The sequence below is a fragment of the Callionymus lyra genome, chromosome 1 (genome assembly GCF_982586985.1).
Source record: "Callionymus lyra chromosome 1, fCalLyr1.hap1.1, whole genome shotgun sequence".
NCBI classification, from domain to species: Eukaryota; Metazoa; Chordata; class Actinopteri; order Syngnathiformes; family Callionymidae; genus Callionymus; species Callionymus lyra.
This window is the reverse complement of record NC_141818.1, coordinates 53,192,714-53,217,713: the sequence shown is the minus strand read 5'-3', so window position 1 is coordinate 53,217,713 and position 25,000 is coordinate 53,192,714. Positions and strand designations below refer to the sequence as shown.

Genomic DNA, 25,000 nt, shown 5'->3' with positions numbered 1-25,000 from the left:
TTGTTGTAGTAACATCACAGATGTATCAAGTGAGAAAACCAAACATTTATATACTTATATTATTATATTATATATTTTTTGATCAACTATCCCTTTAAAAATCAAACTTCACTCATTTTCTACTCACCCTCATGTCGACTAATGTTGTATTATTCTCAGAGTAATCCGTTCTTTTTAGAGTTATAGATGTTCGTTCATTTTAATGTAGCAATTTGAGCTCAGTTGTCTTCATCTTCGTCTGAAAAGACACTTAAAAACATCCAAATACCTCCAAACGTCTCGTCTGTAACGTCCCTCTTGAATTGAAGCCTCAACGTGAGGAATTCAAATCAAATCAAACGTTAGAAAGCAACATAAACAGGAAGTATTCTGGGTAATATCTTGAGTCCAAACCGTCTCCACTGGAGGTTTAATAACACTAAGTTTAAATGAACCCGACAGGAACCGCCGAGGTGTCCTCGATCCTGGAGGAGAAGATCTTGGGAGCCGACACGTCTGCAGACCTGGAGGAGACCGGCCGAGTGTTGTCCATCGGTGACGGTATCGCCAGAGTCTACGGTCTGAGGAACGTGCAGGCGGAGGAGATGGTGGAGTTTTCCTCTGGACTGAAGGTAGAACCATCGTCAACAGAACTAAAGTCTCTCAAATACTCTCGAGCACGTGCGGACAAAATACTTCATACTTGAATACAGTACAAGTCTAACGTCAATGTCATAATATTGAATAGTTATATTTAAAACTAATTAATTGAATTGTTTTTATTGTAATGTTTAAGCCCTTCTTTTTTATGTAATTAAGTTCAAGTTATTTTATTGTCTAATATACATCAAGACAAACAGCATAGATGAAAAACATGAAGTAGACAATGAAAGGACATTAAATAAGACAAAAAATAAATAAAATGGATAAATGAGAATAAATGATCAACAAATGAAGTAAATAATCAACAATACTTAAATAATTAAAAAATAAACAGAATATCAACAAAATTAACAAAGATTGTAGTAATTTCAATATTTAAAGGTCGAATTAACTTTTATTTAATTTAATTTTAATAATCAAATATTTTATTGAGTTTTGATAAAAAATATTTAATCAAACATGTTTTTTCTAAAGTCAATATCTTTTCATTAATACCAAGTTCAATCAAGTTGATCGATACTATAGATACTGTCTGACTGACAATTAAAATATTGAATTCAATTTTATTTATATTTTAAATATAAAAATGATTGAACTTGCTTTATTAAAAATACATTAATACAAACATTTTTGAAAATATTTGAATTGCATTAAAATGTTCAAAAGGAAAAACAAATTCAACCTTAACATGGAACTGATTAAATGAAGATATTTAAGATAAATATTTCTGATGCACGTCCATATAGTTTTGTCTCCGTGTCTTGAGTTTTGATATGATATCAAATCTCTTCTGGTTCCTACGTGTGTTTTCACCAGATATTGTCCAGAAAGGGTTTTTAAATTGTGACGCTTTGACCTCTCGTCAGGGCATGTCTCTGAACTTGGAGCCCGACAACGTGGGTGTGGTCGTGTTCGGTAACGACAAGCTGATCAAGGAGGGCGACATCGTCAAGAGAACCGGCGCCATCGTGGACGTGCCCGTCGGCGAGGAACTGCTGGGCCGCGTGGTGGACGCTCTGGGCAACGCCATCGACGGCAAGGTCGGGCGAACCTTCGACGCGGTTGAAGTGTTTTTTTTTTCCTGAAGCTGGCGGGGACCTGATGGTTCTGGGCCTCTTCAACAGGGTCCTCTGGGCTCCAAGATCCGCCGGCGCGTGGGCCTGAAGGCTCCGGGTATCATCCCCCGGATCTCCGTGAGGGAGCCCATGCAGACCGGCATCAAGGCCGTGGACAGTCTGGTGCCCATCGGCCGAGGCCAGCGCGAGCTGATCATCGGGGACCGGCAGACCGGGTGAGCCTGATGAAAGGGAGTCGTCGTCTCGCCGCCCGACGGCGTCTCATCGACAAACGTTTCGTCCGCAGAAAAACCGCCATCGCCATCGACACCATCATCAACCAGAAGCGCTTCAACGAAGGAACCGACGAGAAGAAGAAGCTCTACTGCATCTACGTGGCCATCGGGCAGAAGAGGTCCACCGTGGCGCAGCTGGTCAAGCGTCTGACGGACGCCGACGCCATGAAGTACACCATCGTGGTCTCGGCCACCGCCTCCGACGCCGCCCCCCTGCAGTACCTGGCGCCCTACTCCGGCTGCTCCATGGGCGAGTACTTCAGAGACAACGGCAAGCACGCCCTGATCATCTACGACGATCTGTCCAAGCAGGTGAGCCCGGGTTCTTAAGAAGGGGGCGACCCTCGTGGTGACCCTCGTGGTGACCCTCGTGGTGACCCTCGTGGTGACCCTCGTGGTGACTCTCCTGGCTCCTCCCCCCGCAGGCGGTGGCCTACCGTCAGATGTCGCTGCTGCTGCGCCGGCCCCCCGGCCGCGAGGCGTACCCCGGCGACGTCTTCTACCTGCACTCGCGTCTGCTGGAAAGAGCCGCCAAGATGAACGACAACTTCGGCGGCGGATCCCTCACCGCCCTCCCCGTCATCGAGACCCAGGCCGGAGACGTGTCGGCCTACATCCCCACCAACGTCATCTCCATCACGGACGGACAGGTGACCCCTAAACCCCCCAGCACATCGCCCTCCAAGGTTCTTATTATGGATTTGTTTTCCTCCGCAGATCTTCTTGGAGACCGAGCTGTTCTACAAGGGGATCCGTCCCGCCATCAACGTGGGTCTGTCTGTGTCCAGAGTCGGTTCTGCTGCCCAGACCAGAGCCATGAAGCAGGTGGGTTCAGTTCCTGGGGTTCCCTGGAGCTTTTTATGGCAGTTCTACAAAATTAAAAGTCTTGACAAGTTGATGGACTCATGAGGCTTTAAAGAACTGCTGATGACTCTGACCTCCCACCTGAGACTCTGACCTTCCACCTGAGACTCTGACCTCCCACCTGAGACTCTGACCTCCCCCCTGAGACTCTGACCTCCCACCTGAGACTCTGACCTCCCACCTGAGACTCTGACCTCCCACCTGAGACTCTGACCTCCCACCTGAGACTCTGACCTCCCACCTGAGACTCTGACCTCCCACCTGAGACTCTGACCTCCCACCTGAGACTCTGTAGTTTAGTCTCATCGCTCCGTCATTAGACCTGAGAACCCTCCAGGTGTTGAACTCTCCTCGTCCTCCTCAGGTGGCCGGTACCATGAAGCTGGAGTTGGCTCAGTACCGTGAAGTGGCCGCGTTCGCTCAGTTCGGGTCCGACCTGGACGCCGCGACCCAGCAGCTGCTGAACCGAGGCGTGCGTCTCACCGAGCTGCTGAAGCAGGGCCAGTACTGTAAGTGACGGAGAACCGGGTCCTCGTCGACCTTCAGGGTCCTAACGTCTCCGCCCCCCGCAGCTCCCATGGCCATCGAGGAGCAGGTGACGGTCATCTACGCCGGGGTCAGAGGTCATCTGGACAAGATGGAGCCCAGCAAGATCACGCGGTTCGAGAAGGCCTTCCTGCAGCACATCCTGAGCCAGCACCAGGACCTGCTGACCGCCATCAAGTGAGACCCTCGGACCAGAACCTTCTGACCAGAATTTCTCTAACGACGTCTTGTGTTTTCAGAGCCGACGGCAAGATCTCCGAAGCTTCAGACACCAAACTGAAGCAGGTCGTTCTCACCTTCCTGTCCAGCTTCGAGTAACTTGTTGACCTTTAAATATATATGTATATGTGAACACACTGAAGGTCACGACCTCCATGTACAGACTTGACCCAATAATAAAAGAACATGACAACCTGACGGGATGTAAAAATGTTTCCATGAAAACGTAGAAAGTCTCTCCTTTGACTCGTGTGTTCAGTCCATCCATGAATCTGTTGTAATAAAATATTCTTAAATTCAACGTCGTATCTTTTTTTTTTTTTTTGATCGTTAACACGAAAAACGAGATTTAATCACCAGTTTGACTCGATGTTGCAGTTACACGTTTCCGACACTGGGGGCAACAAAACGAGTAATATTTATATAGCGCTTTTCCAGACCAGGGTCACAAAGCGCTTAAGCAATCACAACGATATTCAATAAAATATATACTTTAAAGATCAAGATAATACTGAGAACAACACAGGAGTTCCAGAAAATCAAGGAAAAGCCTGCTGCAAGAAAGGAACTCCTTTTATGGGCTTTTAATGGAAACACAGACAGAAATTAGGAAAACCTCACGGTAATAGAAAAGATTTTTAATAACTTTTTTGTTTTGTCTTTTGGCTGCTAAAGTGTCTAAACTTTTATATTCCAATGTATTTTTCAACCAGAATCTAACATGACATTGTTCTAAACAAACTGGTCCTGGACAGAATGAGATGCTCTTATGACAAACGTAAACAAAATATAATTTAAAACAGATTCAAAGATGCTCAAGAATAAAAACCCAGTGAAGTAAGCTTACATTAAAAAAACAAAACATTATTTGATTAAATCGTATGAATAATTAGCTTTTTCACTTCGAATCCATTTATACATCCGTTTTATAATCGATCCAAAACACGCAAAAACGTTTTCTTAATCTAATTTTATACTTTCAATATAGTTTCTTAATTCGTGAATAAAATTCGATGCACTTTAGAAATTTCCTGACGATGATATTAATAGAGTATTCATTATTTATAACTTGGTGTTTGCGCCAGACAGATTTAATTCCTAAAGATAAGCCAACATGCAGTTTTTAAAAGGACCAGTAGATGGCAGTACAAGCTTGTCTTTAGCGCGACGTCAGAAAAGTTCGATCTTTAAGAAGCTTTTTTTTCTAAAATAATGTTGAAAATATTTTCTGCTTTAAATACAAATTGAACTCATGAAAAAAAATGTTACTGAAAATAATGGATTTAGTGCGTTTTTTATGTAGAATAAAATACTTTAAAAAAGGAAAATTATTTTAAAAGGTATTTTTAATCTTCGGATGTTTTATGTCTCCTGGAGAAGTTGCTCAAAGGCACATTGTTGCTCGTTTACAAGTCGATGAAAACATCTCAACATGTTACGACAACGAGTCATTTCTTCTTTCATTCTTCCAGTCGAGGATGTTCCAACACGTCAGCTTTGAGATTCTATTACAAATAGAAGATTTTTAAGTCTTTTTTTTTTTTGGATTAAAACATTTTAAAGTTTTTTTATTTTTTAGTTGAAGTGAAAAACGTTTTAAAAGTTTTATTAATGTGAAAAAGATTTAGAGTTTTCTTTATTTGAAGTGACAATTTTGAAGTTTATTGTACTAAAAAAGATTTGAACCCATTTTGGTAGTTTTATTCATTTTAGCTGTTTTTAGTCAAGTAGGTCTAAAGCTTTTTTCATCAAAGGATTCAGTTTGTTTCTATAGAAATGAAACTAATTCTAAACTTGTATCTTCTGCAACATTATCTACATGTGACACGAAGACAAACATGTGACACAGCAGACGACAGCGTCAATGAAAGCCATTGTGGCTGTCGCCGTGACAACAGAGGAGAGTGTGTCGAGTGTGTTTATTAGATTTTCACAACAATTCTGTCGACTCAGCACGAGTCAAAAACACTAGTGCGTTAGAAGTTAACGTTAAATCATTTGAGTTGTTTCTCACATATTTCATATTACTTGTCCTATATGTCGTATCTCTAGTTTAATATGTCGTATTGTTGCTTAAAATGTCGTGTCTCTCATTTATTATGTCATGTCTTCTTTAATATTTTTTATCTCGTGTTTAATATGTCGTATCTCTCGTCTTATCAATATATCTCTGGTCTAATATGTCATATCTCGCGTCTAATGTGGTATCTCTCGTCTAAAATGTGGTATCTCTCGTCTAATCAATGTATCTCTCGTCTAATATGTCGTATCTCTCGTCTAATGTCGTATCTCTCGTCTAATCAATGTATCTCTCGTCTAATCAATGTATCTCTCGTGTAATATGTTGTATCTCTCGTCTAACATGTGGTATCTCTCGTCTAATCAATGTACCTCTCGTCTAATATGTCGTATCTCTCGTCTAATGTCGTATCTCTCGGCTAACATGTCGTATCTCTCGTAGCATCAACATATCTCTCGTCTAATATGTCGTATCTCTCGTCTAATATGTCGTATCTCTCGTCTAATATGTCGTATCTCTCGTCTAATATGTCGTATCTCTCGTCTAATATGTCGTATCTCTCGTCTAATATGTCGTATCTCTCGTCTAATATGTCGTATCTCTCGTCTAATATGTCGCCTCTCTCGTCTAATATGTCGTATCTCTCGGCTAACATGTCATATCTCTCGTAGCATCAACATATCTCTCGTCTAATATGTCGTATCTCTCGTCTAATATGTCGTATCTCTCGTCTAATATGTCGTCTCTCTCGTCTAATATGTCGTATCTCTCGTCTAATATGTCGTATCTCTCGTCTAATATGTCGTCTCTCTCGTCTAATATGTCGTCTCTCTCGTCTAATATGTCGTATCTCTCGTCTAATATGTCGTCTCTCTCGTCTAATATGTCGTATCTCTCGTCTAATATGTCGTCTCTCTCGTCTAATATGTCGTATCTCTCGGCTAACATGTCATATCTCTCGTAGCATCAACATATCTCTCGTCTAATATGTCGTATCTCTCATCTAATATGCCGTATCTCTCGTCTAATATGTCGTATCTCTCATCTAATATGTCGTATCTGTCTTCTAATATGTCATATCTCTCGTCTAATATGTCGTATCTCTCGTCTAATATGTCGTATCTCTCGTCTAATATGTCGTATCTCTCGTCTAATATGTCGTCTCTCTCGTCTAATATGTCGTATCTCTCGTCTAATATGTCGTATCTCTCGTCTAATATGTCGTCTCTCTCGTCTAATATGTCGTATCTCTCGTCTAATATGCCGTATCTCTCGTCTAATATGTCGTATCTCTCGTCTAATATGTCGTCTCTCTCGTCTAATATGCCGTATCTCTCGTCTAATATGTCATATCTCTCGTCTAATATGTCGTATCTCTCGTCTAATATGCCGTATCTCTCGTCTAATATGTCGTATCTCTCGTCTAATATGCCGTATCTCTCGTCTAATATGTCATATCTCTCGTCTAATATGTCGTATCTCTCGTCTAATATGCCGTATCTCTCGTCTAATATGTCATATCTCTCGTCTAATATGTCATATCTCTCGTCTAATATGTCGTATCTCTCGTCTAATATGTCGTATCTCTCTTCTAATATGTCGTATCTCTCATCTAATATGTCGTATCTGTCTTCTAATATGTTGTATCTCTCGGCTAATATGTCGTATCTCTCGTCTAATCAATGTATATCTCATCTAATACGTCATATCTCTCGTCTTATGATGCATTAGCCGAGATATACGACATATATCTCTTGTCTAATATGTTGTATCTCTCATAAATTCAACATATCTCTCATCTTATTTGTCGTATCTCTCGTCTAACATGTTGTATCTCTTGGCTAATCAACATATCTCTTGTCTAATATGTCGTATCTCTCTTCTAATATGTCGTATCTCTCATCTAATATGTCGTATCTGTCTTCTAATATGTCATATCTCTCGTCTAATATGTCGTATCTCTCGTCTAATATGTCGTCTCTCTCGTCTAATATGTCGTCTCTGTCGTCTAATATGTCGTCTCTCTCGTCTAATATGTCGTCTCTCTCGTCTAATATGTCGTATCTCTCGTCTAATATGTCGTATCTCTCGTCTAATATGCCGTATCTCTCGTCTAATATGTCGTATCTCTCGTCTAATATGTCGTATCTCTCGTCTAATATGTCGTATCTCTCGTCTAATATGTCGTATCTCTCGTCTAATATGTCGTATCTCTCTTCTAATATGTCGTATCTCTCATCTAATATGTCGTATCTGTCTTCTAATATGTTGTATCTCTCGGCTAATATGTTGTATCTCTCGTCTAATCAATGTATATCTCATCTAATACGTCATATCTCTCGTCTTATGATGCATTAGACGAGATATACGACATATATCTCTTGTCTAATATGTTGTATCTCTCATAAATTCAACATATCTCTCATCTTATATGTCGTATCTCTCGTCTAACATGTTGTATCTCTTGGCTAATCAACATATCTCTCGTCTAATATGTCGTATCTCTCGTCTAATATGTTGTATTTCTCTACTATTCATCATATCTCTCTTCTAATATGCTGTATCTCTCGGCTAATCAACGTATCTCTTGTCTAATCAACATATCTCTCGTCTAATATGTCCTATCTCTCGTAAATTCAACATATCTGTCATCTTATATGTCGTATCTCTCGTCTAATATGTCGTATCTCTCGTCTAATATGTCGTCTCTCTCGTCTAATATGTCGTATCTCTCGTCTAATATGCCGTATCTCTCGTCTAATATGTCATATCTCTCGTCTAATATGTCGTATCTCTCGTCTAACATGTTGTATCTCTTGGCTAATCAACATATCTCTTGTCTAATATGTCGTATCTCTCTTCTAATATGTCGTATCTCTCATCTAATATGTCGTATCTGTCTTCTAATATGTCATATCTCTCGTCTAATATGTCGTATCTCTCGTCTAATATGTCGTCTCTCTCGTCTAATATGTCGTCTCTGTCGTCTAATATGTCGTCTCTCTCGTCTAATATGTCGTCTCTCTCGTCTAATATGTCGTCTCTCTCGTCTAATATGTCGTATCTCTCGTCTAATATGTCGTATCTCTCGTCTAATATGCCGTATCTCTCGTCTAATATGTCGTATCTCTCGTCTAATATGTCGTATCTCTCGTCTAATATGTCGTATCTCTCGTCTAATATGTCGTATCTCTCGTCTAATATGTCGTATCTCTCTTCTAATATGTCGTATCTCTCATCTAATATGTCGTATCTGTCTTCTAATATGTTGTATCTCTCGGCTAATATGTTGTATCTCTCGTCTAATCAATGTATATCTCATCTAATACGTCATATCTCTCGTCTTATGATGCATTAGACGAGATATACGACATATATCTCTTGTCTAATATGTTGTATCTCTCATAAATTCAACATATCTCTCATCTTATATGTCGTATCTCTCGTCTAACATGTTGTATCTCTTGGCTAATCAACATATCTCTCGTCTAATATGTCGTATCTCTCGTCTAATATGTTGTATTTCTCTACTATTCATCATATCTCTCTTCTAATATGCTGTATCTCTCGGCTAATCAACGTATCTCTTGTCTAATCAACATATCTCTCGTCTAATATGTCCTATCTCTCGTAAATTCAACATATCTGTCATCTTATATGTCGTATCTCTCGTCTAATATGTCGTATCTCTCGTCTAATATGTCGTCTCTCTCGTCTAATATGTCGTATCTCTCGTCTAATATGCCGTATCTCTCGTCTAATATGTCATATCTCTCGTCTAATATGTCGTATCTCTCGTCTAACATGTTGTATCTCTTGGCTAATCAACATATCTCTTGTCTAATATGTCGTATCTCTCTTCTAATATGTCGTATCTCTCATCTAATATGTCGTATCTGTCTTCTAATATGTCATATCTCTCGTCTAATATGTCGTATCTCTCGTCTAATATGTCGTCTCTCTCGTCTAATATGTCGTCTCTGTCGTCTAATATGTCGTCTCTCTCGTCTAATATGTCGTCTCTCTCGTCTAATATGTCGTATCTCTCGTCTAATATGTCGTATCTCTCGTCTAATATGCCGTATCTCTCGTCTAATATGTCGTATCTCTCGTCTAATATGTCGTATCTCTCGTCTAATATGTCGTATCTCTCTTCTAATATGTCGTATCTCTCATCTAATATGTCGTATCTGTCTTCTAATATGTTGTATCTCTCGGCTAATATGTTGTATCTCTCGTCTAATCAATGTATATCTCATCTAATACGTCATATCTCTCGTCTTATGATGCATTAGACGAGATATACGACATATATCTCTTGTCTAATATGTTGTATCTCTCATAAATTCAACATATCTCTCATCTTATATGTCGTATCTCTCGTCTAACATGTTGTATCTCTTGACTAATCAACATATCTCTCGTCTAATATGTCGTATCTCTCGTCTAATATGTTGTATTTCTCTACTATTCATCATATCTCTCTTCTAATATGCTGTATCTCTCGGCTAATCAACGTATCTCTTGTCTAATCAACATATCTCTCGTCTAATATGTCCTATCTCTCGTAAATTCAACATATCTGTCATCTTATATGTCGTATCTCTCGTCTAATATGTTGTATCTCTTGTCCAATATGTCGTATCTCTTGTCTAATATGTCGTATCTCTTGCCTAATATGTCGTATCTCTTGCCTAATATGTTGTATCTCTCTTCTAATATGCTGTATCTCTCGGCTAATCAACGTATCTCTTGTCTAATCAACATATCTCTCGTCTAATATGTCGTATCTCTCGTAAATTCAACATATCTCTCATCTTATATGTCGTATCTCTCGTCTAATATGTTGTATCTCTTGGCTAATCAACATATCTCTCGTCTAATATGTCGTATCTCTCGTCTAATATGTCGTATCTCTCGTCTAATATGTTGTATTTCTCTACTATTCATCATATCTCTCTTCTAATATGCTGTATCTCTCGGCTAATCAACATATCTCTCGTCTAATATGTCGTATCTCTCGTAAGTTCAACATATCTCTCATCTTATATGTCGTATCTCTCGTCTAATATGTTGTATCTCTTGTCTAATATGTTGTATATCTTGTCTAATATGTCGTATCTCTTGTCTAATATGTTGTATCTCTTGTCTAATATGCTGTATCTCTTGTCTAATCAACATATCTCTCGTCTAATATGTCGTATCTCTCGTAAATTCAACATATCTCTCATCTTATATGTCGTATCTCTCGTCTAATATGTCGTATCTCTCGTCTAATATGTCATATCTTTCGTCTAATATGTCGTATATCTCGTCTAATATGTCGTATCTCTCGTCTAATATGTCGTATCTCTCGTCTAATATGTCATATCTCTCGTCTAATATGTCGTATCTCTCGTCTAATATGTCATATCTCTTGTCTAATATGTCATATCTCTCGTCTAATGTCGTATCTCTCGTCTAATATGTCGTATCTCTCGTCTAATATGTCATATCTTTCGTCTAATATGTCGTATCTCTTGTTTAATAATAATATATCTGTGTCACAGACACATCAAGGATTATTGATCCAAATGTTTCAATACAAGCGTGAGTCACTTTAATAGGATTACAGCTCTAATCTCATCTGTTGGAACTGCTGACTCGCTCTCGTCTTCTTAGTGACTCACTCTGACGTTTGTGCTTCTATCACTTCAGTCTCTTTTCAGTCTCTTTTCAGTCTCTTTTCAGTCTCACTTCAGTCTCACTTCTGGACCCACAACAGAATCTGTTGACAAAACAAAACTTTATTCTTTCTTCACACGCAGGCGTAAAAAACGTACAAAAATAATCATTAAAGACACGAGAAGTTAAGAAGCTTTAAGACAAACTTAAGAATCTTTTCTTTGACGAAACAAATGTTCTTTACAACTTAAATCTTTGTTTATGGAACGAAGGTTCACAGGAACCACAAAAAAACTGTCTCACCTTGAAATAAATAAATAAAGTTAATGAATTGATTAGTCAAAAAAAAAATATTCGCAAAAACAACCTTTGATTCATAAAGAAAATCGACTCGTAAGTGAAAAGTTTGACTAAAAGAGGTTTTGATTCATAATGAAAAAAAAAAAGATTCATAAAAAAATCTTTCATGATTCAAATAATGTTTTGAATCAAAACTCAAATTATGATTCAAAACAGTTTTGATTCATAATAAAACGTTTTGAATCCTAAAGTTTTGTTCCTTTAAATGACATGTTTGTTGATCCAGCTCCGCACAGACATCGCTGTGAGTTCTGGTCTCTGCAGCAGAACAAGACCCTGCTTGTGATCCTGCTGGACTCATTCAGCAGCTAAAATAAAAGTGACCGCATTTCCACGAGAGACTCGGCGCGTCGTGAGGTCGACTCCTGCCTCAGAGTCAAGTAAAGTGCAAGTTTGACCTGAAAGTGAATCGTGTTCAGTCGTGATGTGTTCAGTCGTGGTGTGTTCAGTCGTGGTGTGTTCAGTCGTGGTGTGTTCAGTCGTGATGTGTTCAGTCGTGATGTGTTCAGTCGTGGTGTGTTCAGTCGTGATGTGTTCAGTCGTGATGTGTTCAGTCGTGATGTGTTCAGTCGTGATGTGTTCAGTCGTGATGTGTTCAGTCGTGGTGTGTTCAGTCGTGATGTGTTCAGTCGTGGTGTGTTCAGTCGTGATGTGTTCAGTCGTGGTGTGTTCAGTCGTGATGTGTTCAGTCGTGATGTGTTCAGTCGTGGTGTGTTCAGTCGTGATGTGTTCAGTCGTGATGTGTTCAGTCGTGATGTGTTCAGTCGTGGTGTGTTCAGTCGTGATGTGTTCAGTCGTGGTGTGTTCAGTCGTGATGTGTTCAGTCGTGATGTGTTCAGTCGTGATGTGTTCAGTCGTGATGTGTTCAGTCGTGATGTGTTCAGTCGTGATGTGTTCAGTCGTGATGTGTTCAGTCGTGGTGTGTTCAGTCGTGATGTGTTCAGTCGTGATGTGTTCAGTCGTGATGTGTTCAGTCGTGATGTGTTCAGTCGTGATGTGTTCAGTCGTGGTGTGTTCAGTCGTGATGTGTTCAGTCGTGATGTGTTCAGTCGTGATGTGTTCAGTCGTGGTGTGTTCAGTCGTGATGTGTTCAGTCGTGATGTGTTCAGTCGTGATGTGTTCAGTCGTGGTGTGTTCAGTCGTGATGTGTTCAGTCGTGATGTGTTCAGTCGTGATGTGTTCAGTCGTGATGTGTTCAGTCGTGATGTGTTCAGTCGTGATGTGTTCAGTCGTGATGTGTTCAGTCGTGATGTGTTCAGTCGTGATGTGTTCAGTCGTGATGTGTTCAGTCGTGATGTGTTCAGTCGTGATGTGTTCAGTCGTGATGTGTTCAGTCGTGATGTGTTCAGTCGTGATGTGTGCTGCCGTAGTGGCTCCCGTTCGAAGGGTTCTGGTGTCGACTGGTGTCGAGGTCCGGAGACACAACAGGCTCCTGTGGCTGATGGAAGAAGTTAGTGACGCCGTAGACCTGCAGCAGAGAAATAACATTAGTTAGTCATTTAAGTTTAGTCTGTAAGAGAAATAACTTGGTTAGAGTTAAAGATTGTTGATTATAGTTGAAAATTGTTTGATTATAGTTTAAATTGTTTGATTATAATTGAAAATTGTTGATTATAGTTGAAAATTGTTTGATTATAGTTGAAAATTGTTGATTATAGTTAAAAATTGCTTGATTATAGTTGAAAATTGTTGGATTATAGTTGAAAATTGTTTGATTATAGTTGAAAATTGTTTGGTTATAGTTTAAATTGTTTGATTATAGTTGAAAATTGTTTGATTATAGTTTAAATTGTTTGATTAAAGTTGAAAATTGTTTGATTATAGTTGAAAATTGTTTGGTTATAGTTGAAAATTGATTGATTATAGTTGAAAATTGTTTGATTATAGTTGAAAATTGTTGGATTATAGTTGAAAATTGTTTGGTTATAGTTTAAATTGTTTGATTAAAGTTGAAAATTGTTTGATTATAGTTGAAAATTGTTTGATTATAGTTGAAAATTGTTTGGTTATAGTTGAAAATTGTTTGGTTATAGTTGAAAATTGTTTGATTATAGTTGAAAATTGTTTGATTATAGTTGAAAATTGTTGATTATAGTTGAAAATTGTTTGATTATAGTTGAAAATTGTTTGATTATAGTTGAAAATTGTTTGATTCTAGTTAAAAATTGTTTGATTACAGTTGAAAATTGTTTGATTATAGTTGAAAATTGTTTGGTTATAGTTCAAAATTGTTTGATTATAGTTGATAATTGTTTGATTATAGTTGAAAATTGTTTGATTCTAGTTAAAAATTGTTTGATTATAGTTGATAATTGTTTGATTATAGTTGAAAATTGTTGATTATAGTTCAAAATTGTTTGATTATAGTTGATAATTGTTTGATTATAGTTGAAAATTGTTTGATTCTAGTTAAAAATTGTTTGATTATAGTTTAAAATTGTTTGATTATAGTTGAAAATTGTTTGGTTATAGTTCAAAATTGTTTGATTATAGTTGATAATTGTTTGATTATAGTTGAAAATTGTTTCATTATAGTTCAAAATTGTTTGATTATAGTTCAAAATTGTTTGGTTATTTGATTATAGTTGAAAATTGTTTGATTACAGTTAAAAATTGTTTAATTATAGTTGAAAATTGTTTGGTTATAGTTGAAAATTGTTTGATTCTAGTTAAAAATTGTTTGATTATAGTTGAAAATTGTTTGATTATAGTTTAAATTGTTTGATTATAGTTGAAAATTGTTTGATTATAGTTTAAATAGTTTAATTATAGTTAAAAATTGTTTGATTATAGTTGAAAAATGTTGGATTATAGTTGAAAATTGTTGGATTATAGTTGAAAAATGTTGGATTATAGTTGAAAATTGTTTGATTATAGTTGAAAATTGTTTGATTATAGTTGAAAATAGTTTGATTATAGTTGATAATTGTTTGATTATAGTTGAAAATTGTTTGATTATAGTTGAAAAGTGTTTGATTATAGTTGAAAAATGTTGGATTATAGTTGAAAATTGTTGGATTATAATTGAAAATTGTTTGATTATAGTTGAAAATTGTTGGATTATAATTGAAAATTGTTGGATTATAGTTGAAAATTGTTTGATTATAGTTGAAAATTGTTTGATTATAGTTGAAAATTGTTTGATTATAGTTGAAAATTGTTGGATTTTAGTGTAAAATTGTTGGATTTTAGTGTAAAATTGTTTGATTTTAGTGTAAAATTGTTTGATTTTAGTGTAAAATTGTTCGATTATAGTCGTTGTAATCATAAATCTGCTGATACCGTGAGAACAGCGACCGTCGCCCCCTGCAGGACACCGGCCAACACGTCGCTCCAGTGGTGCTTGTAGTCAGAGACCCGGGACAGACCCACGTACAGAGCCGTGGACAGGAGGAAGAACTGAAGAGTGGGTCGCAGAAGTCTGGCCCACTTTGACCTGAGCCGGGCCTGGATGTAGAGCTGCAGAGAGATGACGCATCACTGTGTGTATGTGGGTGTGATTGTGCGACGGTTCATCGACAATGTTGTGTGTTTGTGTGCAGATGTGTGTCGTCTCACCACGAGGAACAACATGCAGTACATGGAGAAGGAAGAGTGTCCGGAGAAAAATGATAATCTGAAGGAAGAGAAGAAGAAAAATCAGATTATTGGTGAATTATTGTTTAAACTTTCAAACATGTTTTAGTGTTTTTTTCTTCCCAAAAATATTTTCTTGACTGATATTATTTTCGTTTAAAAAAGAAAAATAATCAATTGTTTGATTATAGTTGAAAATTGTTTGATTATAGTTGAAAATTGTTTGATTATAGTTGAAAATTGTTTGATTATAGTTGAAAATTGTTTGATTATAGTTGAAAATTGTTGTATTATAGTTGAAAATTGTTGTATTATAGTTGAAAATTGTTTGATTATAGTTGAAAATTGTTGTATTATAGTTGAAAATTGTTTGATTATAGTTGAAAATTGTTGTATTATAGTTGAAAATTGTTTGATTATAGTTGAAAATTGTTTGATTATAGTTGAAAATTGTTTGATTATAGTTGAAAATTGTTGTATTATAGTTGAAAATTGTTTGATTATAGTTGAAAATTGTTGTATTATAGTTGAAAATTGTTGTATTATAGTTGAAAATTGTTGTATTATAGTTGAAAATTGTTGTATTATAGTTGAAAATTGTTGGATTATAGTTGAAAATTGTTTGATTATAGTTGAAAATTGTTGTATTATAGTTGAAAATTGTTGGATTATAGTTGAAAATTGTTTGATTAAAGTTGAACAAGGACTAAAGTAAAAGAATGAAAACCTGAAATTCTTATTCCAAGAGAAACATATCTTCTCTCAATAAAAAGTTGTTAATACTTCATACCGAGCCTCGTCCACCAGGAAAGAGTCTCCACTGCAGGTAAAGTTCTCCACATAAGCTCCTGCTCTGCAGCCGATCTTCTCCCACGAAGGTCTGCACACGGCCAGGAAGTTGGGTCTCAGGCGACCGATGGAGTATTTGGCGATGTCGGTCAGAGACTGACTCGCCGCCATCCCGAACACGTAAGCGCCCACAGCCTTGTAGACGCTCGCCACGTACCTGGTGCCGTGAGTCTGGTTCTTGACCCGGGACATGTAGACGGAGAGACACTCGCCGCAGACCAGCTGCAGGACCAGCACTTAGAATAAACACTTCACCTTTGTTTATCGCTAGTGTTTACATAACAACAGTTACCTTGCTAGCTTAGCTAGTAGCTAACCATGCTAGGCTAGATAGTAGCCAACCATGCTAGGCTAGATAGTAGCCAACCATGCTAGGCTAGATAGTAGCCAACCATGCTAGGCTAGATAGTAGCTAACCTTGCTAGCCTAGATAGTAGCCAACCATGCTAGCCTAGATAGTAGCCAACCATGCTAGGCTAGATAGTAGCTAACCTTGCTAGCCTAGATAGTAGCCAACCATGCTAGGCTAGATAGTAGCCAACCATGCTAGGCTAGATAGTAGCCAACCATGCTAGGCTAGATAGTAGCTAACCTTGCTAGCCTAGATAGTAGCCAACCATGCTAGGCTAGATAGTAGCCAACCATGCTAGGCTAGATAGTAGCCAACCATGCTAGGCTAGATAGTAGCTAACCTTGCTAGCCTAGATAGTAGCCAACCATGCTAGCCTAGATAGTAGCCAACCATGCTAGGCTAGATAGTAGCTAACCTTGCTAGCCTAGATAGTAGCCAACCATGCTAGGCTAGATAGTAGCTAACCTTGCTAGCCTAGATAGTAGCCAACCATGCTAGGCTAGATAGTAGCCAACCATGCTAGGCTAGATAGTAGCTAACCTTGCTAGCCTAGATAGTAGCCAACCATGCTAGGCTAGATAGTAGCCAACCATGCTAGGCTAGATAGTAGCCAACCATGCTAGGCTAGATAGTAGCTAACCTTGCTAGCCTAGATAGTAGCCAACCATGCTAGCCTAGATAGTAGCCAACCATGCTAGGCTAGATAGTAGCTAACCTTGCTAGCCTAGATAGTAGCCAACCATGCTAGGCTAGATAGTAGCTAACCTTGCTAGTCTAGATAGTAGCCAACCATGCTAGCCTAGATAGTAGCCAACCATGCTAGCCTAGATAGTAGCCAACCATGGTAGGCTAGATAGTAGCTAACCTTGCTAGCCTAGATAGTAGCCAACCATGCTAGCCTAGATAGTAGCTAACCATGCTAGCCTAGATAGTAGCCAACCACGCTAGGCTAGATAGTAGCTAACCTTGCTAGCCTAGATAGTAGCCAACCTTTCTAGCCTAGATAGTAGCCAACCATGCTAGCCTAGATAGTAGCCAACCATGCTAGCCTAGATAGTAGCTAACCATGCTCGCTGCAGTCAGTCTGTGGTGAAATATACACCCTCGTAACACACTGTAAATCGAGAAAGAAATTCCTAAAACAAAGTTTTAATTATTTTTTAACTTAATGTCACGTAAAGTCCATTTTTAACAGAAGAGATAACTTGCTAGCTTAGCTAGTGGCTAACAGCAGTAGCTGCAGTCAGTCTGTGGTGAAATATATCACCTTGTAACACACCATAAATTGTTGTAAATTCTAAAAGAAGGTAGTATTTTTTTTCCACTTTGATGTCACGCAAAGTAGTTAACTTGCTAGCTTAGCTATTAGCTAACAGAGCATTCTGTGGTGAGATTTCCCCAAATAATTTAGTTAATGTAACTAAAGTTCAATTTAAACAGTATAGCTAACTTGCTAGCTTAGCTAGTAGCTAACCATGCTAGTAGCAGTCAGTCTGTGGGGAAATATACACCCTCGTGAGTGAAGTTGCTAGTGTAGCTATCAGCTAACAGCGCTAGCTGCAGTCGTCAAACTATACTAGACTAGACTGTCTCGACTTTAATGATAAAAACTTTGATAAATTAAGTGTTGCAAACGAGGTGAATTTTCTCCGTTACGGGGGTGATAGAAAGTGCACGTGGACAGTGCTAAAAGTGCACGTGGACAGTGCTAAAAGTGCATGTGGACAGTGATAAAAGTGCACGTGGACAGTGATAAAAGTGCACGTGGACAGTGCTAAAAGTGCATGTGGACAGTGATAAAAGTGCATGTGGACAGTGATAAAATTGCACGTGGACAGTGCTTAAAGTGCATGTAGACAGTGATAAAAGTGCACGTGGATAGTGATAAAAGTGCACGTGGACAGTTATAAAAGTGCACGTGGACAGTGCTTAAAGTGCACGTAGACAGTGATAAAAGTGCACGTGGATAGTGATAAAAGTGCATGTGGACAGTGATAAAAGTGCACGTGGACAGTGCTTAAAGTGCATGTAGACAGTGATAAAAGTGCACGTGGACAGTGATAAAAGTGCACGTGGACAGTGCTTAAAGTGCATGTAGACAGTGATAAAAGTGCACGTGGATAGTGATAAAAGTGCACGTGGACAGTGATAAAAGTGCACGTGGACAGTGCTTAAAGTGCACGTAGACAGTGATAAAAGTGCACGTGGATAGTGATAAAAGTGCACGTGGACAGTGATAAAAGTGTACGTGGATAGTGATAAAAGTGCACGTGGATAGTGATAAAAGTGCATGTGGACAGTGCTAAAAGTGCACGTGGATAGTGATAAAAGTGCACGTGGACAGTGCTAAAAGTGCACGTGGACAGTGCTAAAAGTGCACGTGGACTCACCACGATGAGGCTGAAGGGGATCATGACTCCTCCCAGCAGCTGGTACGAGATGGTGTCGTCTCTCACTGGGAACCTGATGGACTCGTCGTCGCAGAAGAATCCTCTCTTGAACGGGACGTGTCTGGGAGTCAGGACCGCGAACGGAAGTCCAACTGATGGAGGAACCACCGGGTCAGAACACAGTCATTTAGTGTCAGTTTGAACTTTGACCTTCAGGGGAAACTCTCATGAAACTCCATCAACTTCTGTTTGTTAAAGAAAAGGGAGGAAACCAGAGGGCAGTTGCATAATAAATCTGGGATGCTAGTAAACACCCATTTCTAATAGGTGAAGCCTTGGCCTGGGAGAGAGGTCATCAGGTGGTCCCAAACCTTCACTGGGCGTTTCGACCCTTAACCACAACGCCCTCCAGTTGGTGGGTCTGCAGTGACTGGCCAAGTCACTGCCCCTCTCCCCCAGGCTTCCAGCTTGTGTCCTCTCTTTTGTGCCAGAGCCAACTGGAGGCTCTTTCAGACGCTTCTCGCCTGCGAACTGCTGCTTTTCTTAAGTGGCCTCTCAGTCCAACCTTGGTCAATAGATCCCACACTGATTGTCTGGTCTTAGAGTGGTGATGAGAACCGCTTCTGGGAAATGGAGTTTCTTCCCGAGCTCAACCTCCATTTCCCATCGCTGTGCTGATTGCAGGAGGTTCTGCCTGGCTTGGCTGTGGACAACAGGTCTTTGACCTTCTTTCACAAAAGTGATGGTGCTTAGCAGTGGTCTTGATTTGGTTGGTTGCTTCTTCCTCCTGTCTTGCTCCAGGATATCTGCAAGCACTGCAAACACCTTGTCATGGCGCCTCCTGTATCTACCCTGGGTTAAAGCGGTCTTGCACCCAGATAGAATGTGCGCCATTGATCCTTACCGCCACACAATCTGCACAGTGAGTCCTCCCTTATCTCCCACCTCTGCAAATGTACTGGGGTCGGTAAGGTGTCGTACACTGCTTGGAGTAGAAAGAATATCCGGAAGGGCTCCAACCACCACAGTTCACTCAAAGTGATGGATCTCTTAGGGAGGCTCCACCTCGTCCAGGCTCCTTGAGTTGCAAGCACGATGGATTTTGATCTTCTCCGTTCTTTCTCAAGGTTTCGGACTTCCTCCTGGATCAACGCTCTCTTTTCCCTAGGAGGGGACTTTGAGCACTGCTGAAAATGTGATGAACCTGTCTACCCGTGCAAGGGTTCCCAATGATGTCTTTGGTCCTTAGAGAACATTCTGCCTGGGTAATCGTGCTGGCGGCCCACTTGCGGCCAGATCTTGTTCTGACTCCTGCTTCCCTGGTGAGTTGATCTTGAGAGTCCCTGTATTTCAGGGGCAGTCTGCACTTGGCAACTTTGAACTCTTCCACCACAGATGACAAGGTGGAAAGCTGGCCCGACTGTATATAGAGCCCCACAGCTGTAAAGCTTGGGGGTATTCCTAACCATCTACAAAGGTGTTTGTTGAACTTCCTCTCCATTGCTTCAACAGATGACAGGGGCACCTCGTACACGGTGAGAAGCCACATGAGTCTCGGGAGTAGGCCATGTTGGTATATCCAGCACTTGTACTTCACTTGTACAGGCAGGCCAGACTTATCAATCTTATTCAGCCAATCCTCAACTTGTTTTACGGCGCTAGAGATGCTGTTCTTGTCTGACAGGAAATCATCATACACCTTTCCAAGGCATTTGATTGGGTTTCCCTGGATGTTAGGGATCACTTCCCCTTGAACAAGTAGCTCAAACCTTCCATTCGTTTTGCCCTTTTGGATCACCAGGCTCCTTGATTTCTTGGGCTTGAAGACCATCTTTGCCCTGGTGGCCATACGATCCAGTTCTGCCAGGACCCATCTTGCCTGCACGTGAGTTGGTGTTATCACGATAAGGTCATCCATGAATGCCCTTATTACCGGCTGTTCACACCCTGCAGCGGTCTTTGGCCCTCTGGCCTTTACACTCGCTGCTGAGATGATAAGGTTCATTGCCATGATGAACAAAAGATTGTGCATCCTGTCACTATGCCTTTCTCTACTGGCTGCCACTTTGTTGTAAACTTGGCAGACTGGACTCTTAGCTTGATGTCTCTCAAGTAGCTGGTGATTATGCCCTGGATGTTATGTGTGACTTAGGTCAGTCTGTCAAACTGAGCCTGAGAAACCTGGGTGTTGTATTTGATAAAGACATGTCTCTTGTTCGACACTGAAGAAAACTGACCAGAAACTGTTTCCTTCAACTGAGAAAAATCTCTAAACTTAGGAAAATGTTGTCAGAACATGATCTGGATCTTATAATCCATGCATTTGTTTCTTCTCGTCTGGACTATTGTAACAGTTTGTTTTCATGTCTAAACAACAAGGATGTGTCTCGCCTGCAGTTCATACAAAACTCTGCAGCCAGAATTCTGAGCCGCTCTAGTAGAAGAACTCACATTTCTCCTTCAAACTCTTCACTGGCTGCCAGTTTCTTTCAGGATCATTTTAAAATTCTGGTTCTTACTTTCAGATCTATTCATGGTCAGACCTTCCATCACTGATCTGATCCAGACTTACACCCCAGCTCGGGCTCTGAGGTCTGTGGATCAGAATCTACTTATGGTTCCTGAACTTCTGGACCAGAGGAGAGAAATCCTTCCAGACTGTTGCTCCTAAGCTTTGGAACGATCTTCTCTCTCTTTGCGCTTGATGGATCTACTGACTCCTTTAAGAAACATCTGTGTTTGATGATCTACTGACTCCTTCAAGAAACATCTGTGTTTGATGATCTACTGACTCCTTCAAGAAACATCTGTGTTTGATGATCTACTGACTCCTTCAAGAAACATCTGTGTTTGATGATCTTCTGACTCCTTCAAGAAACATCTGTGTTTGATGATCTACTGACTCCTTCAAGAAACATCTGTGTTTGATGATCTACTGACTCCTTCAAGAAACATCTGTGTTTGAAGATCTACTGACTCCTTCAAGAAACATCTGTGTTTGAAGATCTACTGACTCCTTCAAGAAACATCTGTGTTTGATGATCTACTGACTCCTTCAAGAAACATCTCTGTGTTTGATGATCTACTGACTCCTTCAAGAAACATCTGTGTTTGATGATCTACTGACTCCTTCAAGAAACATCTGTGTTTGATGATCTACTGACTCCTTCAAGAAACATGTGTGTTTGATGATCTACTGACTCCTTCAAGAAACATCTGTGTTTGATGATCTACTGACTCCTTCAAGAAACATCTGTGTTTGATGATCTACTGACTCCTTCAAGAAACATCTGTGTTTGATGATCTACTGACTCCTTCAAGAAACATCTGTGTTTGATGATCTTCTGACTCCTTCAAGAAACATCTGTGTTTGATGATCTACTGACTCCTTCAAGAAACATCTGTGTTTGATGATCTACTGACTCCTTCAAGAAACATCTGTGTTTGAAGATCTACTGACTCCTTCAAGAAACATCTGTGTTTGAAGATCTACTGACTCCTTCAAGAAACATCTGTGTTTGATGATCTACTGACTCCTTCAAGAAACATCTCTGTGTTTGATGATCTACTGACTCCTTCAAGAAACATCTGTGTTTGATGATCTACTGACTCCTTCAAGAAACATCTGTGTTTGATGATCTACTGACTCCTTCAAGAAACATGTGTGTTTGATGATCTACTGACTCCTTCAAGAAACATCTGTGTTTGATGATCTACTGACTGCTTCAAGAACCATCTGTGTTTGATGATCTACTGACTCCTTCAAGAAACATCTGTGTTTGATGATCTACTGACTCCTTCAAGAAACATGTGTGTTTGATGATCTACTGACTCCTTCAAGAAACATGTGTGTTTGATGATCTACTGACTCCTTCAAGAAACATCTGTGTTTGATGATCTACTGACTCCTTCAAGAAACATGTGTGTTTGATGATCTACTGACTCCTTCAAGAAACATGTGTGTTTGATGATCTACTGACTCCTTCAAGAAACATCTGTGTTTGATGATCTACTGACTCCTTCAAGAAACATGTGTGTTTGATGATCTACTGACTCCTTCAAGAAACATCTGTGTTTGATGATCTACTGACTCCTTCAAGAACCATCTGTGTTTGATGATCTACTGACTCCTTCAAGAAACATCTGTGTTTGATGATCTACTGACTCCTTCAAGAAACATCTGTGTTTGATGATCTACTGACTCCTTCAAGAAACATGTGTGTTTGATGATCTACTGTCTCCTTCAAGAAACATCTGTGTTTGATGATCTACTGACTCCTTCAAGAAACATCTGTGTTTGATGATCTACTGACTCCTTCAAGAAACATCTGTGTTTGATGATCTACTGACTCCTTCAAGAAACATCTGTGTTTGATGATCTACTGACTCCTTCAAGAAACATCTGTGTTTGATGATCTACTGACTCCTTCAAGAAACATCTGTGTTTGATGATCTACTGACTCCTTCAAGAAACATCTGTGTTTGATGATCTACTGACTCCTTCAAGAAACATCTGTGTTTGATGATCTACTGACTCCTTCAAGAAACATCTGTGTTTGATGATCTACTGACTCCTTCAAGAAACATCTGTGTTTGATGATCTACTGACTCCTTCAAGAAACATCTGTGTTTGATGATCTACTGACTCCTTCAAGAAACATCTGTGTTTGATGATCTACTGACTCCTTCAAGAAACATCTGTGTTTGATGATCTACTGACTCCTTCAAGAAACATCTGTGTTTGATGATCTACTGACTGCTTCAAGAACCATCTGTGTTTGATGATCTACTGACTCCTTCAAGAAACATCTGTGTTTGATGATCTACTGACTCCTTCAAGAAACATGTGTGTTTGATGATCTACTGACTCCTTCAAGAAACATGTGTGTTTGATGATCTACTGACTCCTTCAAGAAACATCTGTGTTTGATGATCTACTGACTCCTTCAAGAAACATGTGTGTTTGATGATCTACTGACTCCTTCAAGAAACATGTGTGTTTGATGATCTACTGACTCCTTCAAGAAACATCTGTGTTTGATGATCTACTGACTCCTTCAAGAAACATGTGTGTTTGATGATCTACTGACTCCTTCAAGAAACATCTGTGTTTGATGATCTACTGACTCCTTCAAGAACCATCTGTGTTTGATGATCTACTGACTCCTTCAAGAAACATCTGTGTTTGATGATCTACTGACTCCTTCAAGAAACATCTGTGTTTGATGATCTACTGACTCCTTCAAGAAACATGTGTGTTTGATGATCTACTGTCTCCTTCAAGAAACATCTGTGTTTGATGATCTACTGACTCCTTCAAGAAACATCTGTGTTTGATGATCTACTGACTCCTTCAAGAAACATCTGTGTTTGATGATCTACTGACTCCTTCAAGAAACATCTGTGTTTGATGATCTACTGACTCCTTCAAGAAACATCTGTGTTTGATGATCTACTGACTCCTTCAAGAAACATCTGTGTTTGATGATCTACTGACTCCTTCAAGAAACATGTGTGTTTGATGATCTACTGACTCCTTCAAGAAACATGTGTGTTTGATGATCTACTGACTCCTTCAAGAAACATGTGTGTTTGATGATCTACTGACTCCTTCAAGAAACATCTGTGTTTGATGATCTACTGACTCCTTCAAGAAACATCTGTGTTTGATGATCTACTGACTCCTTCAAGAAACATCTGTGTTTGATGATCTACTGACTCCTTCAAGAAACATCTGTGTTTGATGATCTACTGACTCCTTCAAGAAACATCTGTGTTTGATGATCTACTGACTCCTTCAAGAAACATCTGTGTTTGATGATCTACTGACTCCTTCAAGAAACATCTGTGTTTGATGATCTACTGACTCCTTCAAGAAACATCTGTGTTTGATGATCTACTGACTCCTTCAAGAAACATCTCTGTGTTTGATGATCTACTGACTCCTTCAAGAAACATCTGTGTTTGATGATCTACTGACTCCTTCAAGAAACATCTGTGTTTGATGATCTACTGACTCCTTCAAGAAACATGTGTGTTTGATGATCTACTGTCTCCTTCAAGAAACATCTGTGTTTGATGATCTACTGACTCCTTCAAGAAACATCTGTGTTTGATGATCTACTGACTCCTTCAAGAAACATCTGTGTTTGATGATCTACTGACTC

The 25,000-nt window shown here is 39.4% G+C and overlaps 2 protein-coding genes across 2 annotated transcripts in view; one reads left to right on the top strand and one right to left on the bottom strand.

Moving 5' to 3' along the window:
* Window positions 1–3,923, top strand: part of LOC148090128 (ATP synthase F(1) complex subunit alpha, mitochondrial-like) — a 5,159-nt gene extending 1,236 nt beyond the window's left edge. The window contains exons 3-11 of the mRNA XM_087812683.1: window positions 442–611; window positions 1,509–1,682; window positions 1,767–1,933; window positions 2,005–2,305; window positions 2,419–2,643; window positions 2,711–2,818; window positions 3,222–3,366; window positions 3,430–3,580; window positions 3,643–3,923. Of these exons, the coding sequence (XP_087668809.1) occupies window positions 442–611; window positions 1,509–1,682; window positions 1,767–1,933; window positions 2,005–2,305; window positions 2,419–2,643; window positions 2,711–2,818; window positions 3,222–3,366; window positions 3,430–3,580; window positions 3,643–3,721 (1,520 nt within the window). The 3' untranslated portion in view covers window positions 3,722–3,923. The remainder of the gene's footprint in view (window positions 1–441; window positions 612–1,508; window positions 1,683–1,766; window positions 1,934–2,004; window positions 2,306–2,418; window positions 2,644–2,710; window positions 2,819–3,221; window positions 3,367–3,429; window positions 3,581–3,642) is intronic.
* Window positions 3,924–12,970: 9,047 nt separating this feature from the next.
* LOC148090127 (phospholipid phosphatase 1-like) overlaps window positions 12,971–25,000 on the bottom strand; it is a 15,336-nt gene continuing 3,306 nt past the window's right edge. Inside the window, exons 3-7 of the mRNA XM_087785646.1 lie at window positions 18,834–18,985; window positions 16,033–16,313; window positions 15,225–15,282; window positions 14,949–15,125; window positions 12,971–13,134 (exon numbers count right to left, since the gene is read on the bottom strand). Coding sequence (XP_087641772.1) covers window positions 13,012–13,134; window positions 14,949–15,125; window positions 15,225–15,282; window positions 16,033–16,313; window positions 18,834–18,985 — 791 coding nt within the window. The 3' untranslated portion in view covers window positions 12,971–13,011. The remainder of the gene's footprint in view (window positions 13,135–14,948; window positions 15,126–15,224; window positions 15,283–16,032; window positions 16,314–18,833; window positions 18,986–25,000) is intronic.